Source organism: Oryzias latipes, chromosome 5, assembly GCF_053564925.1.
Source record: "Oryzias latipes strain Hd-rR chromosome 5, Olatipes_Hd-rR_3.1".
Classification (NCBI taxonomy): domain Eukaryota; kingdom Metazoa; phylum Chordata; class Actinopteri; order Beloniformes; family Adrianichthyidae; genus Oryzias; species Oryzias latipes.
In genome coordinates, this window is record NC_136241.1 from 28273794 (window position 1) to 28290593 (window position 16800).

The 16800-nt window shown below is 40.9% G+C and overlaps 1 protein-coding gene across 7 annotated transcripts in view; it reads right to left on the reverse strand.

Moving 5' to 3' along the window:
- cdh4 (cadherin 4, type 1, R-cadherin (retinal)) overlaps positions 1–16800 on the reverse strand; it is a 263491-nt gene that overhangs the window by 39522 nt on the left and 207169 nt on the right. For all 7 annotated transcript variants that reach the window (XM_004069077.5, XM_020703448.3, XM_078947557.1 and 4 more), the window contains 2 exons: positions 12998–13153; positions 8649–8793 (listed from right to left, as the gene is read on the reverse strand). In XM_004069077.5, coding sequence (XP_004069125.1) covers positions 8649–8793; positions 12998–13153 — 301 coding nt within the window. The remainder of the gene's footprint in view (positions 1–8648; positions 8794–12997; positions 13154–16800) is intronic.

Genomic DNA, 16800 nt, shown 5'->3' on the forward strand with positions numbered 1-16800 from the left:
TAGACGTGTCTGCCATGTTCTCTCCTGGACGCTTTCAATCTACGATGATGCAACAAAGCTGCACATTATGCAGGCGGGCAAACTAATAAAAAGAAGAGGGGAGCTACATCAGGCATGTAGGGTCCTTGCATCACTTTTCAAAATGGTGATCTGACTAAATCATTGCGGTTGACTGTTACTTCCGGGACTAAGGGGGGGTCTAAAGTTGTCTTGGGTGACTGTTTTATGAAAAACAATTCACCTGTTTCTCACACGGAGATAAGGTGTTTAAAAACGGGGGTGCACAGTGGTTTGATCCGCTTTTCATAGTCTCATCTGTGGAGAAAAGGCTTTTTATTCTTCCCTGTAAAGCCACAAGTTGTTTGCAATGTCGTGGCATAAATATCATTCCATACAAGTTTGGCTCAAACTGAAAAAGGCATGCAGGACGCATCATCATAGGGGATGCATTTGCAGTTTAACAGCATAGACATGGGTAAATAACAGCTGTTTTGTATGAAAACGGATGGAAAGGTGAAGAAAACCATTGTTGTAATTAATGATGTATTTATTGTAGTCAAACATTATGGACATCAATAGAAACAACAAAAATCCAACAATTGTTTTTCTTTTTTTTTAACTCTTTCAAAAATATTTACGTGGCCAAAAAAAGAACTTGGCTCAGTTTCACAAAAGCATGAGGCTGAAATGGAAACGTTCCAGTCTTTGGATGCACTTCTGCTGAAAATCCAGCAGGATTCAGAGAAAGGATAGATGCAGAACTGACAACAGGAACAGCAGAATTTCCAAAGCGGTACAGAACTAATGAAGATTATGACATAGAAAACCAGCAAAAAACAGATGAACAGCTGCACAAAGTAATGCTTCTACAATAAAATGTGAGCTTGTTATTTCAAAAGAAATTTTGGCAAAAGTCACGTTTGTTAGCATTAGAATAATGTATAATTGTGCACATCTTCAGAGTACTGGGACGGTTTATTCTGGAGATGATGTGTGCTGGTGTGGAAGCTTGCATTGGAAATAATGCAAGTCAGATGATTTGCAGATGCCGTCAGTGTACCAACTTATACCCCCCAAAAATATTGATCCCACTGCCTGAAAACTTGAGTTAATAGGAAAGTTTTATTGAAGAAAGCAGTGATGGTTTATGGGTTTTTGGAAAAGTTGTTTTCATTAAAATATATTTGTTAGTTAAATGTGATAATAAAGCTCTATAAAAGGAGCTAAGGCCATTTAGTGTGCAGATTTTTTTTAAAGTTGATGCCACATTAATTGCTTCATTGTTTCTCTTAATATTAGTGAGTAAAACTGAGATGTGATATTTTTGTACAGTGTCTTGATACGGGCCGTTTTGATATATCTTCACTTTTCTGTCATTTTTGAATAAATCTTTTTGGTAAAACATTTTTTTTTTAACTAAAACTTCCCCTCTGACTTTAAATGTTCCAACTTTACTTGTATTTGTTAATTCATCGACGTTTTTTTCATGAAAAGTGAAAAACAAAAATTGAGTGGTTCCATGGTTAAGAATAGGAATTTTTGAATGACTTATTTTCCAACTTTCCAAAAGGTGAAATTGTCAAAATAGATACAGATTTTTTTGTGGGTCTATATCTAGAAAGATGTTATGGGCAACTGCAGGCAGCAGAGGCTCTAGGATGTGCATACCACCTGAATCTCAACAAAGTGCTGTCAGACTGGATGATCCAGCTCCTGGCGGAAAGCTGATTCAAAACAGAAAAAAGAGTCAACATTATACCCAGAATCTGTTCAAGGCTCAGGGGCATCACACTGTTTACAGCAAGCTGCCTTCCCAACTGGCAGGGAAACGTGACTTGTCAGAGAAGCAGCTGAAAACAGTCCTGGAAGCACAAAATCAGGAAGAAACTTTCTGTTCGTAGAGGAGGATTCTGGATGATGAAAGAGAGGATTTGGAGTTTTCTTCCTTTATTCTTTAGGGGATAAAATTCCCAAATTTTGTTCAGATTTATTGTTCAAGGTATTTAAATAAAATATCAGATTAAAGCAGAATAAAAAAAATATTCTGACCTTCAAGTAATAGCTGATGTGACTTCATTGTGTTATCTGGAAAAAAAACTGCAGCAGCGACTAATGCTACATTCACACCAGGCTCGGAAACATGCATTCATGCGAAGGCTTTAAATGAAAAGTCATGTAAATGCATGGATATGCACATTTCAGGCTTCCGAGTTCAAAACGCTAACGTTCATGCAAGTTTTTGCGACTGTTTTCAGGCTCTACGTGCAAAAGGCCCTTCAAAAGTCGATTAAATTTGACCAGCCAGGGACTCAGATTTGGCAGGAACGTATGGATTGCGGAGTTTTCAAAACGAGAAAGCATGACAATTAATTATGAAGGAGTAATTAATAATTGTGATTTGTTCCCGGCTGGAATTATGTGAGATCCAGTCAGTCATTTAAAGTTAAAGCCTGGAGCAAGTTTTAAGCACCACTTTGACACTTTGCACCAAGCCTCTTCCAACTGTGAGTACATGCACTAGTATCAGGTAGTGACAGTCCAGTGTGAACATCATATAATCAAAAATGCCCGTTTAGCGCATGCTGTGTAGCATATGAATTTGAAGAAAATCAAATCTTCAGTTCCCATCTATCCACTTCACTCGGTCTAACTCTCAGCTCCTCTATCAGTCCTTAATTGCCCCGGCCCCCCAGGCCAGACAAAGATAAAACGTCTGTTAAATCTCTTTGCAACTGTTGGGATAGAGAGAGGCAGAAATGCACTCCCCCTGAACCCCCCAGGGAGTGTAAATCGACTGTAAGAAAAGGCACTCAGCTGCTGGTTTTGATCTTACACTTTCATTTCAGAGGGCCCTTTTGAGGAAGACGGCCCATGAAAGGGAACAACGCGCTGTCAGATTTTGGAAAAAGGGGGAGGGACACAGAATGACAGAGCATCGCAGCACAGATGTTCTGGGTACACATCAGCCTCAGATCTCTGAAGGAGTCGCGCCATCTTGACAAATCTTCATCTTAGGCCTGTTTACACACTGGGAGGAAGGAGTGTTTTACAACAAGGGTTGAAAGGCTCGAGGGTGTCGAATCTTTTGTTGAAATCATTGAGTTTTTTTAAAATCCTTTTTGCAAAGTCTGAACCGCAAATCTTGGGCTCTGAAGCACATGAGCGACAGGTGACCATTGTGGCTTTTTACATGCTTGCTTTTTGTTGCAACTATGCTGACATCTTTGATCGCAATTTACTGAAGTTACTAATATGAAGGAAAACGAAAAACATCGAGGTCCTTCAAATAAACTTAGCTCCTTTCTTATCCACAGTGGAGATCTTATCAATCTGGGAACTCCATGGTGTTAAATCCTACAGTGTTTTACCAGAATAATCCACTTCTACTTAGTCTATTATATTCTATATGTTGCAACCATGAACCTCTATGTAAATGATATTTGTAAACCGCAGGTCTATGCTGCTGAGTGACGCCTGGTGAAAGGAGATGACAAGTGCAGTGGATCCAGACTGGCCTTGTCTGATGTTTTGATCGTTTTCTTCTTTGATTCTAGCATCTGCAGATGCTGATAAGGGTGGCTCCCCGTAATTCTTCCTCTTTGATGGCATGCTAACAGTGCAAGATATGAAAATAGGTTGTAATGCTTCAGAAAAAAAAACCCCAAAAACTTGGATTTCCAGGTTTGTAGATTCTTAGGGTGTATTCCCTGCGGCTTGAGAGGATTGGGGGCGTTGGGGTGGTTGACATTTTAAAAACACATTATATTAATGGCACTAACAACAATTTGATACATTTTGGGGCTTTAATCAAATGATGTCTTTGATTGGAGAAGGACCCAAAACATGAAGAAAGGAAATTTACAGAACAAACAGAACTGCTTAGAACAGAACTGAAACAAAAATGATACGGGCCAAAACTAAAACACAAGAGCAAGACCACAAAAAAGAAACAGCACACCCCAAGGACAGAGCAGTAGAAGAAACCCCATCCAATTCAAATTGTGTTTTGGTTGTTTTTAGCTTGTTCTGGTAGCTTTTTCTCATGGTGGAGGACAGATATAAAGAAAATTAAGCTTACAATTGCATTTCTTAGTACGTCTTCATTTAAATTGTTTTGAATCAGGAGCAGATGAAAAAATGCAGTTGAAAAAAAATTGTAATTGTGACGTAGTGGGCGCACCACAAGCACCCTTCTCCACTCTAATTTTTTCATTCCTGTAGATGATTAGATTCGTGAATGTCTTTGCTTTTCTCATTTGAGGGTGGCATCTGGTTCAAAGCTGTACGGCTAAATACCGCCTCGTCCTTCTTGTTGCAACAGTAATGTTAGGTTAGGGCTGTGCGGAGCTGTAACCTGTACCAGCAGAGCATGTAAACAGCTACGGCGAGGGGTAGGGGTTGCTCTGTGTCAATGGTCCTGCACACAACTAAGAGGCGAATTTCTAATAAACTCCTGCCGCTCTGCAGAAACTGTGCCCTAGAAAATTAGTTGTTTTTGGTTTGGGAAAAAAACGACAATCATAAATTAAAAGACCACTAGGAACACTTTTAAAATAGATCAAAAGATGATCAGAGTGGCTCTTTAACAACTGTAGATAACACAAAACTATACAAGAGAAAAACAACAAAAGCAAATTAAAACAAGCAACAAAACCCCCATTCTCACAATTTCTGTATTGTCCACAAATGATGACATCCCCCTCAGAACAAAAGAGAATTTAAGGCACCTACAGAATTTTCTTCTGGAGCTTTAATGCCTATGTTGAGGCGCAAATATTAGACGGTGTTAAGTCCATAGAAAACGCAGCTTTTTCCTTTCCATCCAGATACATTTATAGGAAATAAAGAGGCTAATAATTAAAAATGCTTTCAACACCAAAATTGAATCTAAAATCCTCACATTTGTAAGTTCTTGGTTGTGCATGATGGATATGATAATACAAACGAATATTCTTTCATCGTCACTGCCTAAACCTGCTGCCGGCAGTGGGAGATGTGTCAGGTGATAACTGTGTCCAGCAGCATCTGTCAGCTGCAGGGCTGTGATAGGATTTCAGCGCTTCACTTGCTGCCAGGCTGGAATGGGAGAGCGTCACCTGGAGTGAAACCGCTGAGATTTCATGCTCTTTTGAGCCTCACACAGACACAGGCTACACACTGGGAATCTGCTGAGCCCAGAAGTTAAACTCTGGGGGTTTTGTTACTCTCTGAAAACATCACAGCATTTTTTGAAGGAACAGAAAGACATTACCACAGGAATAGACACTGAGCAGTGTAAAAAAAAAATAAAAAAGAAAAGAAAGAAATAAAAAGTATGACAGAAGTAACCTCAAATTTTTCGTATTTCTAACGGTAAACAAGTTTTTTGATTGTTAACTTTTCTGGCTGTGTTGTTTCCGTTAAAAAAAAAAAGGAAACAAAACTAACCTTGAAACTGTACCTTAACTCGACTGTTTTTTGCATTTGCCTGTGTTTTCTATCTTTAGAGCCAATATGCTGTAACTATTGAAACAGGGCACGTTTAACTGGAGTCATTAAAAAGGAATACAAGATTTACCAAGCTGAGGAAATGCTAAAATGGCTTAAATAAGTATAAACGCATCTCTCCTTGAGACATGGCTAATGATGAATCATTTTTGTTTTCATCAACTAAATAGGCAATTAGTAAAAGTTAATTTTGCTAATGAAAATGCAGCAGTTCAGAGTGCAGTGCGGAATTAAAAAATAGACAAAATGGGTCAAACTCTGCATTGTATAGCATAATGTTTTCTTTTTTTAGCACCGTGCTGACAACCCTTAAACATGCTTCACGAGCAAATGCTGCTTCGCAGTGATTGCTCGGTGAAGGGCAGGGCAATTATTCTGTATATAATATAATTGGATTCTTTTTAATTAAAATTACAGATTTCGTTGGGCGCAAAACAAAGCTGAATTCAAACACTTCTGTTGTTGTCGGCTCTTATTTTAAACCATGGCGAGAGGCTCTGATTGAAAAACAAAGTAGCTTCTGGAATGTCTGGTTGCCCTCGCTAATTAGGAGTTCTGCATATAGACCCACGCTCCACTGAGGAGAAAGCAACATGCACACACAAACACAGTCACGCCAGACCCAATCCTGCCCACTTACACAATTCACATGCAACACGCTTTCCTATATTGTTTACAAATCCCTATTGGATTAAACTTTGAAGCAGAACAAAATCAGATTGCTGTGAAGACAAACACAGGTCCTCGGGGTCTGATTGTTACAAGTGGAGGTCTTCCTATCGAGACATGAGAACTACTTGAACATTCTGCTCTTGTTTCTGGCCTTGCACTGACCACAGCTCTGCTCGCTGACTCTGAGGGGAGGTCTGCACGTCTTTATGCTCTGCAGGTTCCGATAATGAAGCGCCCAGCCAACACACTGCAACACAAATATCTCATGAGCAACTTAAAATCTTCCCACAAGGTTTTCTAGAAGATGATAGAACAACATTTGATTGGTTAAGCTAATAGGAAAATATAAGTCGGATTTTAGGTAATAATATGTGAATAAAAACAGCTTTGAACATTTTATTCTTGTATTCTGTGCTATTAATTAAATATAAGTAATCCATTAAAACCCTTTGGCAACTCATGAATCAAGCCTTAGTGTAAAGTCGGCTTCACATGGATTACTGCATTAGTAATCTGCAGCAGAGAACAGCTTGAGACCTTACAAGTGCTAGAATAAGTGATGTTGTTTCATGCATTTAGTTGAATTGCAGCCCTGAATTGTTATGTCGATTGATTACAGACTTGCATTTAAAAGTGTTTTATTACCCTGAAGATGACTCAATACGAAGGGAACACAAAGTGCAGGCTGAGAACATTTCGTTCCCCAATAACAATGGGAGACAGCACCTTCTGTTCAGAGCGTCTGAAGGCACACTGCATGCTCTCCTGAAGAGACTGTACTGTGCTAAAGGTAGCTTGCAATAAAACAGACACAAATATCACTCATGGATTAAAGGAAAGTGATGTCTGCTTTTTTCAAAATGTTGACAATTACACTGCTAAGTGTTCCTTCCCTTTCACCCCCAGACAGAACTACTGGAAGACTGTGCACAAAGAAATCCAAAAAATAATAACTTATTGATATATGTATTCATAAATATTAATTTCACAAACTCTATATGTTTCTAAATGCATGTTTGGTGACTTTTTAAGTCAGGCAGGAGCAACCCCTGAGCCCCTGAAGGCTAGGAGAACAGGCTTCCAAAGTGGAAGTCATGTCAGCATCTGGATTTCAAGGTGATCTTGCTCAAAATATACATTAAATACATGGCTTTAATGCATTTTACTGAAATTATACTTGAACACAGTGGATGCAATTTGTTTTCCAAGACAAAAATGTAAATTGATTAGCTATAAACTATAATGTGAAGCTGGGATGAGCTGCTTCTTATATCTGGTTTTGTTTTATCTGGCCAGGAGTCAGCTGAAAAAAATCAGCATTTCTTTGTATCATTTAATGTGTACTAAAATTAAATTAAGGGAAAATGCAGAGTGTCCGTTTCATCTGATTTTTATAGTGAAGGCTTCAAACTATATACCAGTTGGGGTTTTGTTTGTTGTGTCTTTGTTTTACCTTGATGACTATTGATAAATCACTCACATTGTTATTTTTCTGCCCGGTTACTCGTACATGACAGACACATGAATTACTCTGGTTTCAGGAAGAACTTGAATCCTGACGGTGCTTGCTAGAAAAGTGTGAAATCACCCTGTAACCAATGGAGTAAAGGTCTTCACGTGATCTATTAAGAATATAAATAGTTCTAAAACAAAGATTGAAACTTTGCCAGCATTGTGTCTAGCTTTATTGTTTGCCAAAATTTAAACATGTTTGTGACATGGTCACACTTGTTGAGCTGAAGAAATATGTTTTTTTTGCAGAACCAGAAGTGATTTGTGTCTTATTTTTTAACCTAGTTTAGAAAGAACCATATGAGACCTTTGCTGCATTTTAATATGATGATTGCTTGTAACTTTGTTGTTTGCAAACTGGCTACATTTTTTTGAAGTTACACCACGTTTTCATATGAAGAAAGGTTTGTTATTTTTGTACATGTTTGTAATTTTCACAGTAGTGGGAAGAAATGTCTCCTACTCGAATTGTGTTTTTTGTGTCGATTTAGATCCTTTGTGTTAATACAGTTTGGCACAGTGACAAAATGACAGAGGTGAGGAGCACGAAAAAAAAAAGAAAAAAAAAGGCAAAATGGTGAAATGTAAAGGTAAATTTCAGAATAAGACAAAAAAATGATTTTATCCTGGAATCCTAAAGCTTAAGATCTTTTGTGTATTAATTTAAGACAAAATGCAAAAAAGTTCATTTATTAACGTCACACTTAGCCAACCTTATGCTTCATCAGCGCCAACAATAGCAAAAGAAACCAATCCAGTTATTCAGCACAATGTAAACCTAAAAATGTGAAGCTACTTGAGGATCTGTCAAAATAGACAATATAAAAGCTTAAAACAGAACCATAAACCCATTGGTTCTGAAGGCAGAGTATCAGCACATCTGTCTCTCAAAACCTTTATTTTAACCAAGTGTCGCGATTCCCACATCAGTGTTAACTAACAGGGTTGCTGACATGCAGAAAAGTCTGAGGTCTTACCTGGTTTGGAACCCTCAGCAACAGAGCCGTTGTAGACCTGGTTCTGAAACTCCGGCCTGTTGTCATTCATGTCAATCACATAGATGTACAAGTCTATGGGGTTCTCCACTTGGTTCCCATTCATGTCCACTGCATGAGCGCGCAGCTGTGGGTTCACACAGACAGATGAGCGAGAGAACCATTAGTATTCTTCTCACACACAGATCGTTTCAGCAAATGATCCAAACGTTACTCAATGCCTTTTAGAATCATGGTTCGATGGCTTGGTTGATATGGGTCTTAACCGGATTTTTGAGGTGGAACAACCTCATGTCACTGCAACTTGCTTTTGTTCATTGGCAACTTCATTTACCTGGCAAGCATAACCTTACCTGTCTGCCAACATTCAGCAAGCTTGCTGTTTGGATTCTGGCATGACCCACGTTAACACAGACAGGGGTGAGATAGAAAAGAGTCGCAGACACACAAATAACAGCTATTTGGCTCTTAGCACAGCCGGAGGCCTTAAAACATCAGAGAAATGTTGCTGCTCAAGCTACAGCTGTTTTTTGTTCTGGTGGAATATTTGCCTGGGTTTGTTTTGACAAAGTCCACCTTTAAATGGATGTCTCAGGCTGTTTCTTGACAATGCGCAGTGGAAAAAAAAGAGACTGAAGCAAAGAAAGTGAAGCAGGCAAGGAAGTGCGTGAGATGGGAAAAAGACGAGCAAAGAAATGGGAGATGAAACCATAAGGAGGCATTGTGGGGGAGTGGGAGATTGAACGGGGGACTGAGGAAGGCAATCATCATCTAGTGGGGCATCTTAATCTGTACTTCTGCTGCTGCACATCTTCAACTCTCTGTCAATCCCCACTAATGATATCTAACGCCGTGCAAAGCTTTGTAATAGCCCTGGAACCAAACCATCTCTATTCACCATGACTTCTATTACTCTCACTTATTTGCCTGGAAATTCAGATACTCGCCAGAAATGTTATTCAATCACAACTTGGCTTGTTAAATGGAGGAGCTGCTCACATTCTGGCCACAACAGACATGCCAGCAACCAAACATTTAGACTGCAAACAGCCGAGGATTCTCTGCCTGTCAGCCTCTTTACAGGGCGTTCTGATGTACGGTGTGATGACATGAAAGGGCGAATGGAAGAGCAGCTAATCATCCTTGCTTTGCTGCCCGCTCGTCAAAGATGCTTCACACCACTCCCAAACATGAGGCCGTCTGAGCGTTCCCACGTGCGCCCAAACACCAGCTCAGACACGTGTTTGTGCATATTAACATGGACACTGACAAGTGCAAAGATGCACGCTGGGAAGGTACACACAGCTGATCAAACGAGCCCTCTTTAGCCCCCTAATGATCCTCAAGATGCTAGTTTTCCATTGGCTGAAGCACCGCAAACAAACAGGGAGAGGAGACCCAACAAACAAACAAGCCCAATCTGTTTTCTCAGCTGTGAACAGTGCATGTTGAGGATGTGTGTCTGTGATTTGTGAGGCTGCTTCCCTGCATGGTGTGTGTGTGACTGTGTGATAATGATGCGTTATTGTTTTGTGTAAAGCAGTATGCTTTTGCACAATTTGTCCTTGCTGCCAGGAGATTCTTTTGTGTACGTTCTTGCAATTCTGTTCTTTCTATATGTTTACACAGCTTCTCAATCAACTTCTAGCCATGTATTTGTGTCTCTTTTCTTGGAAATCTGTTTAGATGCGTCTGTGTGAAGCAGAAATAGAAATGTAATCTGAGAATGAGGACGACTCATCCAGGGTAGGTAATTCACCCAATAGTGGTTGGAATAGGTTTCAGCCACCTTGTGATCACAAAAGGTATTTAGCAGTTTGTTGAAGAATAAGCTCAAGAACATTCATCAATAGATGAGAAATATGGGTTTATAATAAATAAGCAATATTTCTGCACATGCAAAAAAAATAATCATTGGTGCTGTTAAAAATAACTACCGGTATGCTCCTGACTGAATGCCCAGAAAAGCTATTGGATATTCCTTAAAAAATGCACTGCTGATCGTGTCCAGTTAAAAAATATTACATATATCTGCCTTTAAACTTCAAAATGGGCACGCGTTACATATAAACTGTCCTCATGGCATTTTTACGCCTTACAGTTTGGAAAATACAGTTTGGAAAAATTTGTAGATGTGACACAGAAGCTAGAACCGGCAGGTCAAAGCCTCACTGTTCTGGTCCATTCTCCTCGCCATCTTTGTTACACTGGTAATGTCAGGTTGAAGGTGTGAGGGGCTGTAACCTAGCAGGAGAGCTTGTAAACAGATGGGTGATGGGAAGTGGGGGTGGGGTTACGCTGCACCAACAGTCCCACTCACAACTCTGAGGCGAATTTCTGATGAACTACTACAGCTCTGCAAAAACAATACCCTAGTAAACAACAAAGATTTTTTTATGTTTTTGCCTAAAAAGAGGGTTAAATAATAATAATTTAAAGACTACTGGGAATGCTTTGAAAAAAAGATCAAAAGATGAACAGAGTGGGTCTTTAGGGCCCAAAGCACTTTACAGTCACAGTCCCATTGACTCATGTACACAAACGATGGCTCCACTGCCTAACACTGGCGCCAACCTCAACCACCAGGAGCAATGTGGGGGTCAGTGTCTTTCCCAAGGACACTTTGACACATGGGTGGGCACCAAACCCGATATGCTCTGATCAGAGGTCTGCCTCTGGACCACAGCTGCCCCACATAAATTACTTAAAACTTTGCTAAACTGATTTGGTTATGCACTGTTCCTTTTATTCCCTTACATTTGGCGTCAGACCAGCTCATGTGTGCAACCAAAAATAAACCCAACCGCTTTCATTCAAACACATGAGTGTTAGCTGCCTGTGCCCTGTTGTGGCTTTGACAAAACAGAAGCTCTGGCTAACACCCCCTCCCCTCACCTCGCAGATCACCTTCCCTGGGGACTGCTCTGTCAAAACCAAAAGCATCGTCTCTCTTTTCTCTATAACCCAAAACTAACAAGCAAAGTTTTGCCTTGAAGCAGAGAAACTCTAAACTTCACCGTTAAGCTGGCGACTACATTTTAGAGAAAAGTTGGCAGCATCCCTTTTTACATGCATCTCATCAGAAGCTCCACAGATCCAGGTAGTCTTAAAAGGAAATGTGTTTAAGTTGAAGTGTCACAATCTAACACGCTGTTTCCTCTCCAGGCTGTATTGAATAAGGGCTGTTTGGTGAGTTGCAGTCCTTCTCAGGGACCGATAACCTAGCTGCTTTATTGATCCCAATTTGCTGGTTGAGTGTAAGAACAGGATGGAAAGATGGCAGACTCACAGAGAGCGCCCGAGCACTGCAAGCAAATAAACGCAATGTGCATGCAACCAATCATGAAAACAATCATGTAGAGCCCTGCGTTTGTTCTTTTTTTTTTTTTTTTTTTTTACTGTGCATGGGCAGTCTGTGTGCACCCATTACTGCCTGTAATGTGTGCACACCGCTGAGTGTGTGCGATCATCCCATCCAGCAAACAAAGACAGGAGTGTGCTGTTGAATTAGCTCCATCAGCAGCACCTCCATCGATCACACTGACAGGCGTGCGGGTGCCGTGAACTCAACACCGGCGCCCACTTTGAATTCAGGTGTGAGTCTCGGCTGATGTAAATTGTAGCCTCTAATGTGCACATAAGAAGCAATGGGCTGGCATTAAGGCAACTCTCAAGTGGACTCCATATTTAATTCACACATCCACAAAGCTGTTTAACCCACAGTTCCAGAGAGAGACGGTCATGAACCCAGCCCTCCCCACCAGTTCTTTTGTGTGCACAGTCCTACAGGGCACCCGCAGGCTGCTAACTGCATAACTGGGTCTGCCCCATTGATCAGTACAGCAGCAAAGGGTGCTTCAGGTAATGAGCGGGCCTGCAATGCACCAGAGAAAAGTGGGGGGACGGAAAGTGAGATGGGAAAGGAAACTACCTTGGCTTGCTAAATGAATCTACTCGCCATACGCAGACACAGTTCTGCAGAATCACAAAGGTGTGCACACACTCTTCATCTGCTCATTAGCTCTGATGATCAGAACAAAGATGGTTGATTCTTTTCTTTTCCCTGCTCATTCTGTCCCTTGCTGCTCTGTGTGTGTAAGCCTAAATGACAGTGAGCTTTTTCAAGCACTCTCCATTCCAATCTGGTAAAGTCTGGAGAGGCTGGCGAGAAGCTAGACAGCTGTGAATGTGATGTAGCAGGAAACATTATTGGTCAAAATGAGAGGGAGATGGAAGACGAGAGTCTCTGAAGGCATAACTGAAAAATAATGAGGGGCATTTGACTGAAGCTGGAGGGGCAACAGAAGCACACAGTAGATCTTTTTCCTTACGTGGTAGGAGGCTCGCTCCTCTCTATCCAGGGGTTGGGTGACAAACATGTTTCCGCTGATTGGGTCTATGTTGTAGATGCCACTGGGCGGCTGATCGGCGCCCGCTCCAGTGATGCTGTAGCGGATCCCTACGTCCTTATCCTGATCTGAGCGGATCTGAGGAAAAACAGAGAAACAAGTTCAACGGGGAGGAAAATCTTTCCTAGCTTTGAAGGCTGCGACAGGCTGAAAAAGTTTGTGACCCAAATTGTCAAAAACAGACTGCGAAGTCAAATTTAACAAAACCTTATCTGCAGCCGACACTTTGGAGACTAAAGGCAAAAGAGGAAAGTCCAAACAGATTTACAGCCGGACCGTTGTTGAACAAACTGTGGAGCTTTTTCCATCTTTGTGCAGCCTGGCAGAAATCATTTATGTCCAATAGCTAGCCTCACTGATGACATTAAACCGCTTCATGCTTTCTTTCAGTGATAGATCCCACTGGAGCCTCATACCTTAATGTGCCTGTTTCACACTGACAGATTTACACACACACACAAAAATGTAGCATTTAAAGAAAAACACACATTACCCGGAACAAGTTTCAGTGTCACCTGCTGCTTTAGAAAAATAGAAAGACTTTTACACTCAACAGACAACACAGCGGTTTGGAATTCCAGCATTTGTTTTGCTGCAATAGATCTTTGGTGAGTTTCAAGGATTTTTAATAATGGAACAAATTTCTGGAAACATCAATCTGCTGCGAGAGCTCTAAGGTTTTCTTTTTCTTTACAGATTTTTCAGTTTGATCCTTTAACTGAAAAAGGAAAACTCTGTTTTTTTTCTCAGAAAAGGAAAACTACATGCCATAAAAAGAAAAAAACAATGGAAAAATATTTTTTGGAGAAATTTACAAAATGTATATTTTAACAAATAAACCTATAACATTTTTGAAGGTTCTTTTCTTTTCTTTTTTTTTCCTGGGCAGCAAGAAAATCAAACAGCATCCAAAAAGAAGTTTCAGAAATGTCCTGAAATGTTGTTTGGGAATTCTCACTTTCCCAACCTGAACTACATGGTTAGTTTGACTGTCAGAGGAATAATAGATTTGACGGATGATTTAGTGACAGAACTTGAACTTGAGGTCAATGTCATGTGATACACTAAATTCAGGCAAACTAAACCTTTGACTATTTGCAGTAGAATCAGGTAAAAGTACATTTTTTTAATCATTCAGTCTTTTCTGTGTGCTGCATGGTAACTGATCCCTGTCACATGTAATTGGTGGCTGACCAGTAATTTGCCTAGCTCTTCAGTCCTGGTATTTTTGTCTTAATATATTTGTAAAAAAATAATTACCATAGCTACCATTCAAAGAAAGTAATCAAAGTCATATAAAAGGAGAAAACCTGACTCGTCTTTCTTATTTCCTTCTATCCTTTTATAGCTCTCTTGGCAATTTTCCTGGTCTATGGGGCTGCACATCATGCATGAAAATGAAATTACTTCATCCGTTCAGTGGTGGCTGCTGCATACAACATTTCTCTGTTTGAACATGATACCCTCTCACTTAATTTCCAACGTGACGGTCCCTCACCCACAGTGCAGCTCTGCCGGCACCGCATTCACGGCGGCAATTTTTATTTCCTGAGCTCACTTTGCCACAAACCTATTTGTGGAGCCTGCAGGTAATGTATGGAGTTGATCGCTGCACTTCAGCTGCTTTACTGAGCAGATGTAATTACTCCGGCATCAGGATAATTTAAAAAACTTGGCACGTTAGTTATCCACATGACCCCTCTCTCTGCCAATCAAAGGGGGCGATGAAGACATAAATAGGGCTTTACTTCTCAACATTAGTTGTGTTTAGTTGGATATAAACAGAAATACATAAAAACGGTGTAAGCTTCAAGCAGAAATGTCGCTCAGTCCCTAGAAACCGTTCAACCAACCACGTGGATTTGTGTTTCCCAGTCGTGTCCCGACTAATTAAAGGCGGATGTTATTCCCACATGTTTACTTGTAGCCAAGATGCAGATTGCAGCCTTTCCCGCATGGATTTATGCCCATCCAAAGCCAGTATTGTTAGCCCGTGTCAGCCTACTGCTACACAGGCTTCTTCCAGCTCCGTTCTTCAACAGAAAAAGCACTGACCACACTGATTAAAATTAAAATGATGAGCGAATAGGTGCTTCATAATAACCGTAACATTAATAAAAGCACGTTTAGAAGATCATCTTGTATATTACCGAGCTGACACATATTAATGTCTGTGGCCGCTCGGCGGAACTAATTTTCTCTTCCGGTATTTCAAGCACTACTGCGCATGTGCGAATGATTTATTCCGACCGAAAGTGTGACCCATGTGAACGTTTTTTATAATCTGAAAAAGATTTTCTGGGCCCATGTACACGGTTGAATTCTAATCCGACCATTGATCCGATCAAGATATTTTGCACATGTAACCGCGGCTTATGGTGTTGACTCGCAGCGTGGCGGGGCGTGGCATCACGATGGTGTCTCTCCATCGTGATGTCATTCACCCATCACGATGGAATCGTCCATCGGCAAAACCCTACCCTGAACACCGCCCCCCAAGTGACAAAAATGAACCCTTAACACTGCACGCAAATTCAGTTGAGCGCGCAAAGGGGAATTGACCGCGCAAGATCCCTGCTCAATTAGGATTGCAGGCCTGCAGTTTTAAAATGCGGGGTCGATCGGTTAGAATTGCGCCTGCGCGGTTGTAAGGTCCGCTCACTCAGTTCCTGAATACGCCCATTCAGTTGTGTTTATGCCATTTCACTTTTTGGCAGTGATGAAAGACCATACACAACAAAGAAAATACTTGTGATCTCTGGAGACAAACCAAAGAACTAAGGAAACTCGTCAATGTAAAAGCAGTGGGAGCCATAGCCACTCAGCTGTTTGTGAACAGGTGTGTCTGTTTGTACCTATGCTGCGTAAGTTTAAGAGATGATCTGTTTGTTCTAAACGGGCAATAAATCCTTCCCCACGCTGATGTGCTGGGAACACACTTGTGAAGTGTTGACCTGCCACAGCTCTCCTTCACGCATACACTGCCGTGTGAGCGCACACACCGTCTGCTCAGTATCTCTTCAAAGTGTTAAAGCTGGCGAGCTGGCACAGCGGCCCCAAGAGAAGACAACAGCGCTCCCGCTCGTCATGCTGCCTCTGCCTCCGAGCCTGTTTAAAATTCTGCACCAAGGCCACCCGAGACCACATGTCATAATAGATGGTGTCTCTTAATGAAGAGTCTTTATATCAATAAATTGAATACACGAACAAGCACAGCTTTTTGGAGTCCAGGGACTCCCATGACTGACAGCCGTTCAATTGAGCCGTTTCAATAGAATGCTTATGAAGAAAGACAGCATTTCTGTCTTGCTCTTGCTTTTTATGTCTGTCCACCGTGATCCCAAATTTCCTTTCTTCTTTGGAAGCAGCTGTAGAGAGAATAGCTACTAATAACACTAAAAATAGCCAGGGGAGGCAGATGCAAGGGACTTAAGTGGCTGTCTGTCTCCGTCAGATCAGACCAGGCATCAGATGAATGACCTATTTGTAACTCTTTGAGAGTGATTTCCTTGATTACTGACAAGCGATGGGATCCTGGGGGAGAAGCTTTCAGCGCGAGAAGAGAGATGGAGAGGGATGAAGACAGAGGGACACGGGGAATAAAAACATTAGGGATTTGGGAATAATTAGAAGAAGAATTAGTGTTCGGCAAAAACTCCTTAAGGTGACAGGGGGCACACAAATATAAAAAAGGAAAAGGGAAGGAAATACATTTCCATTTATTG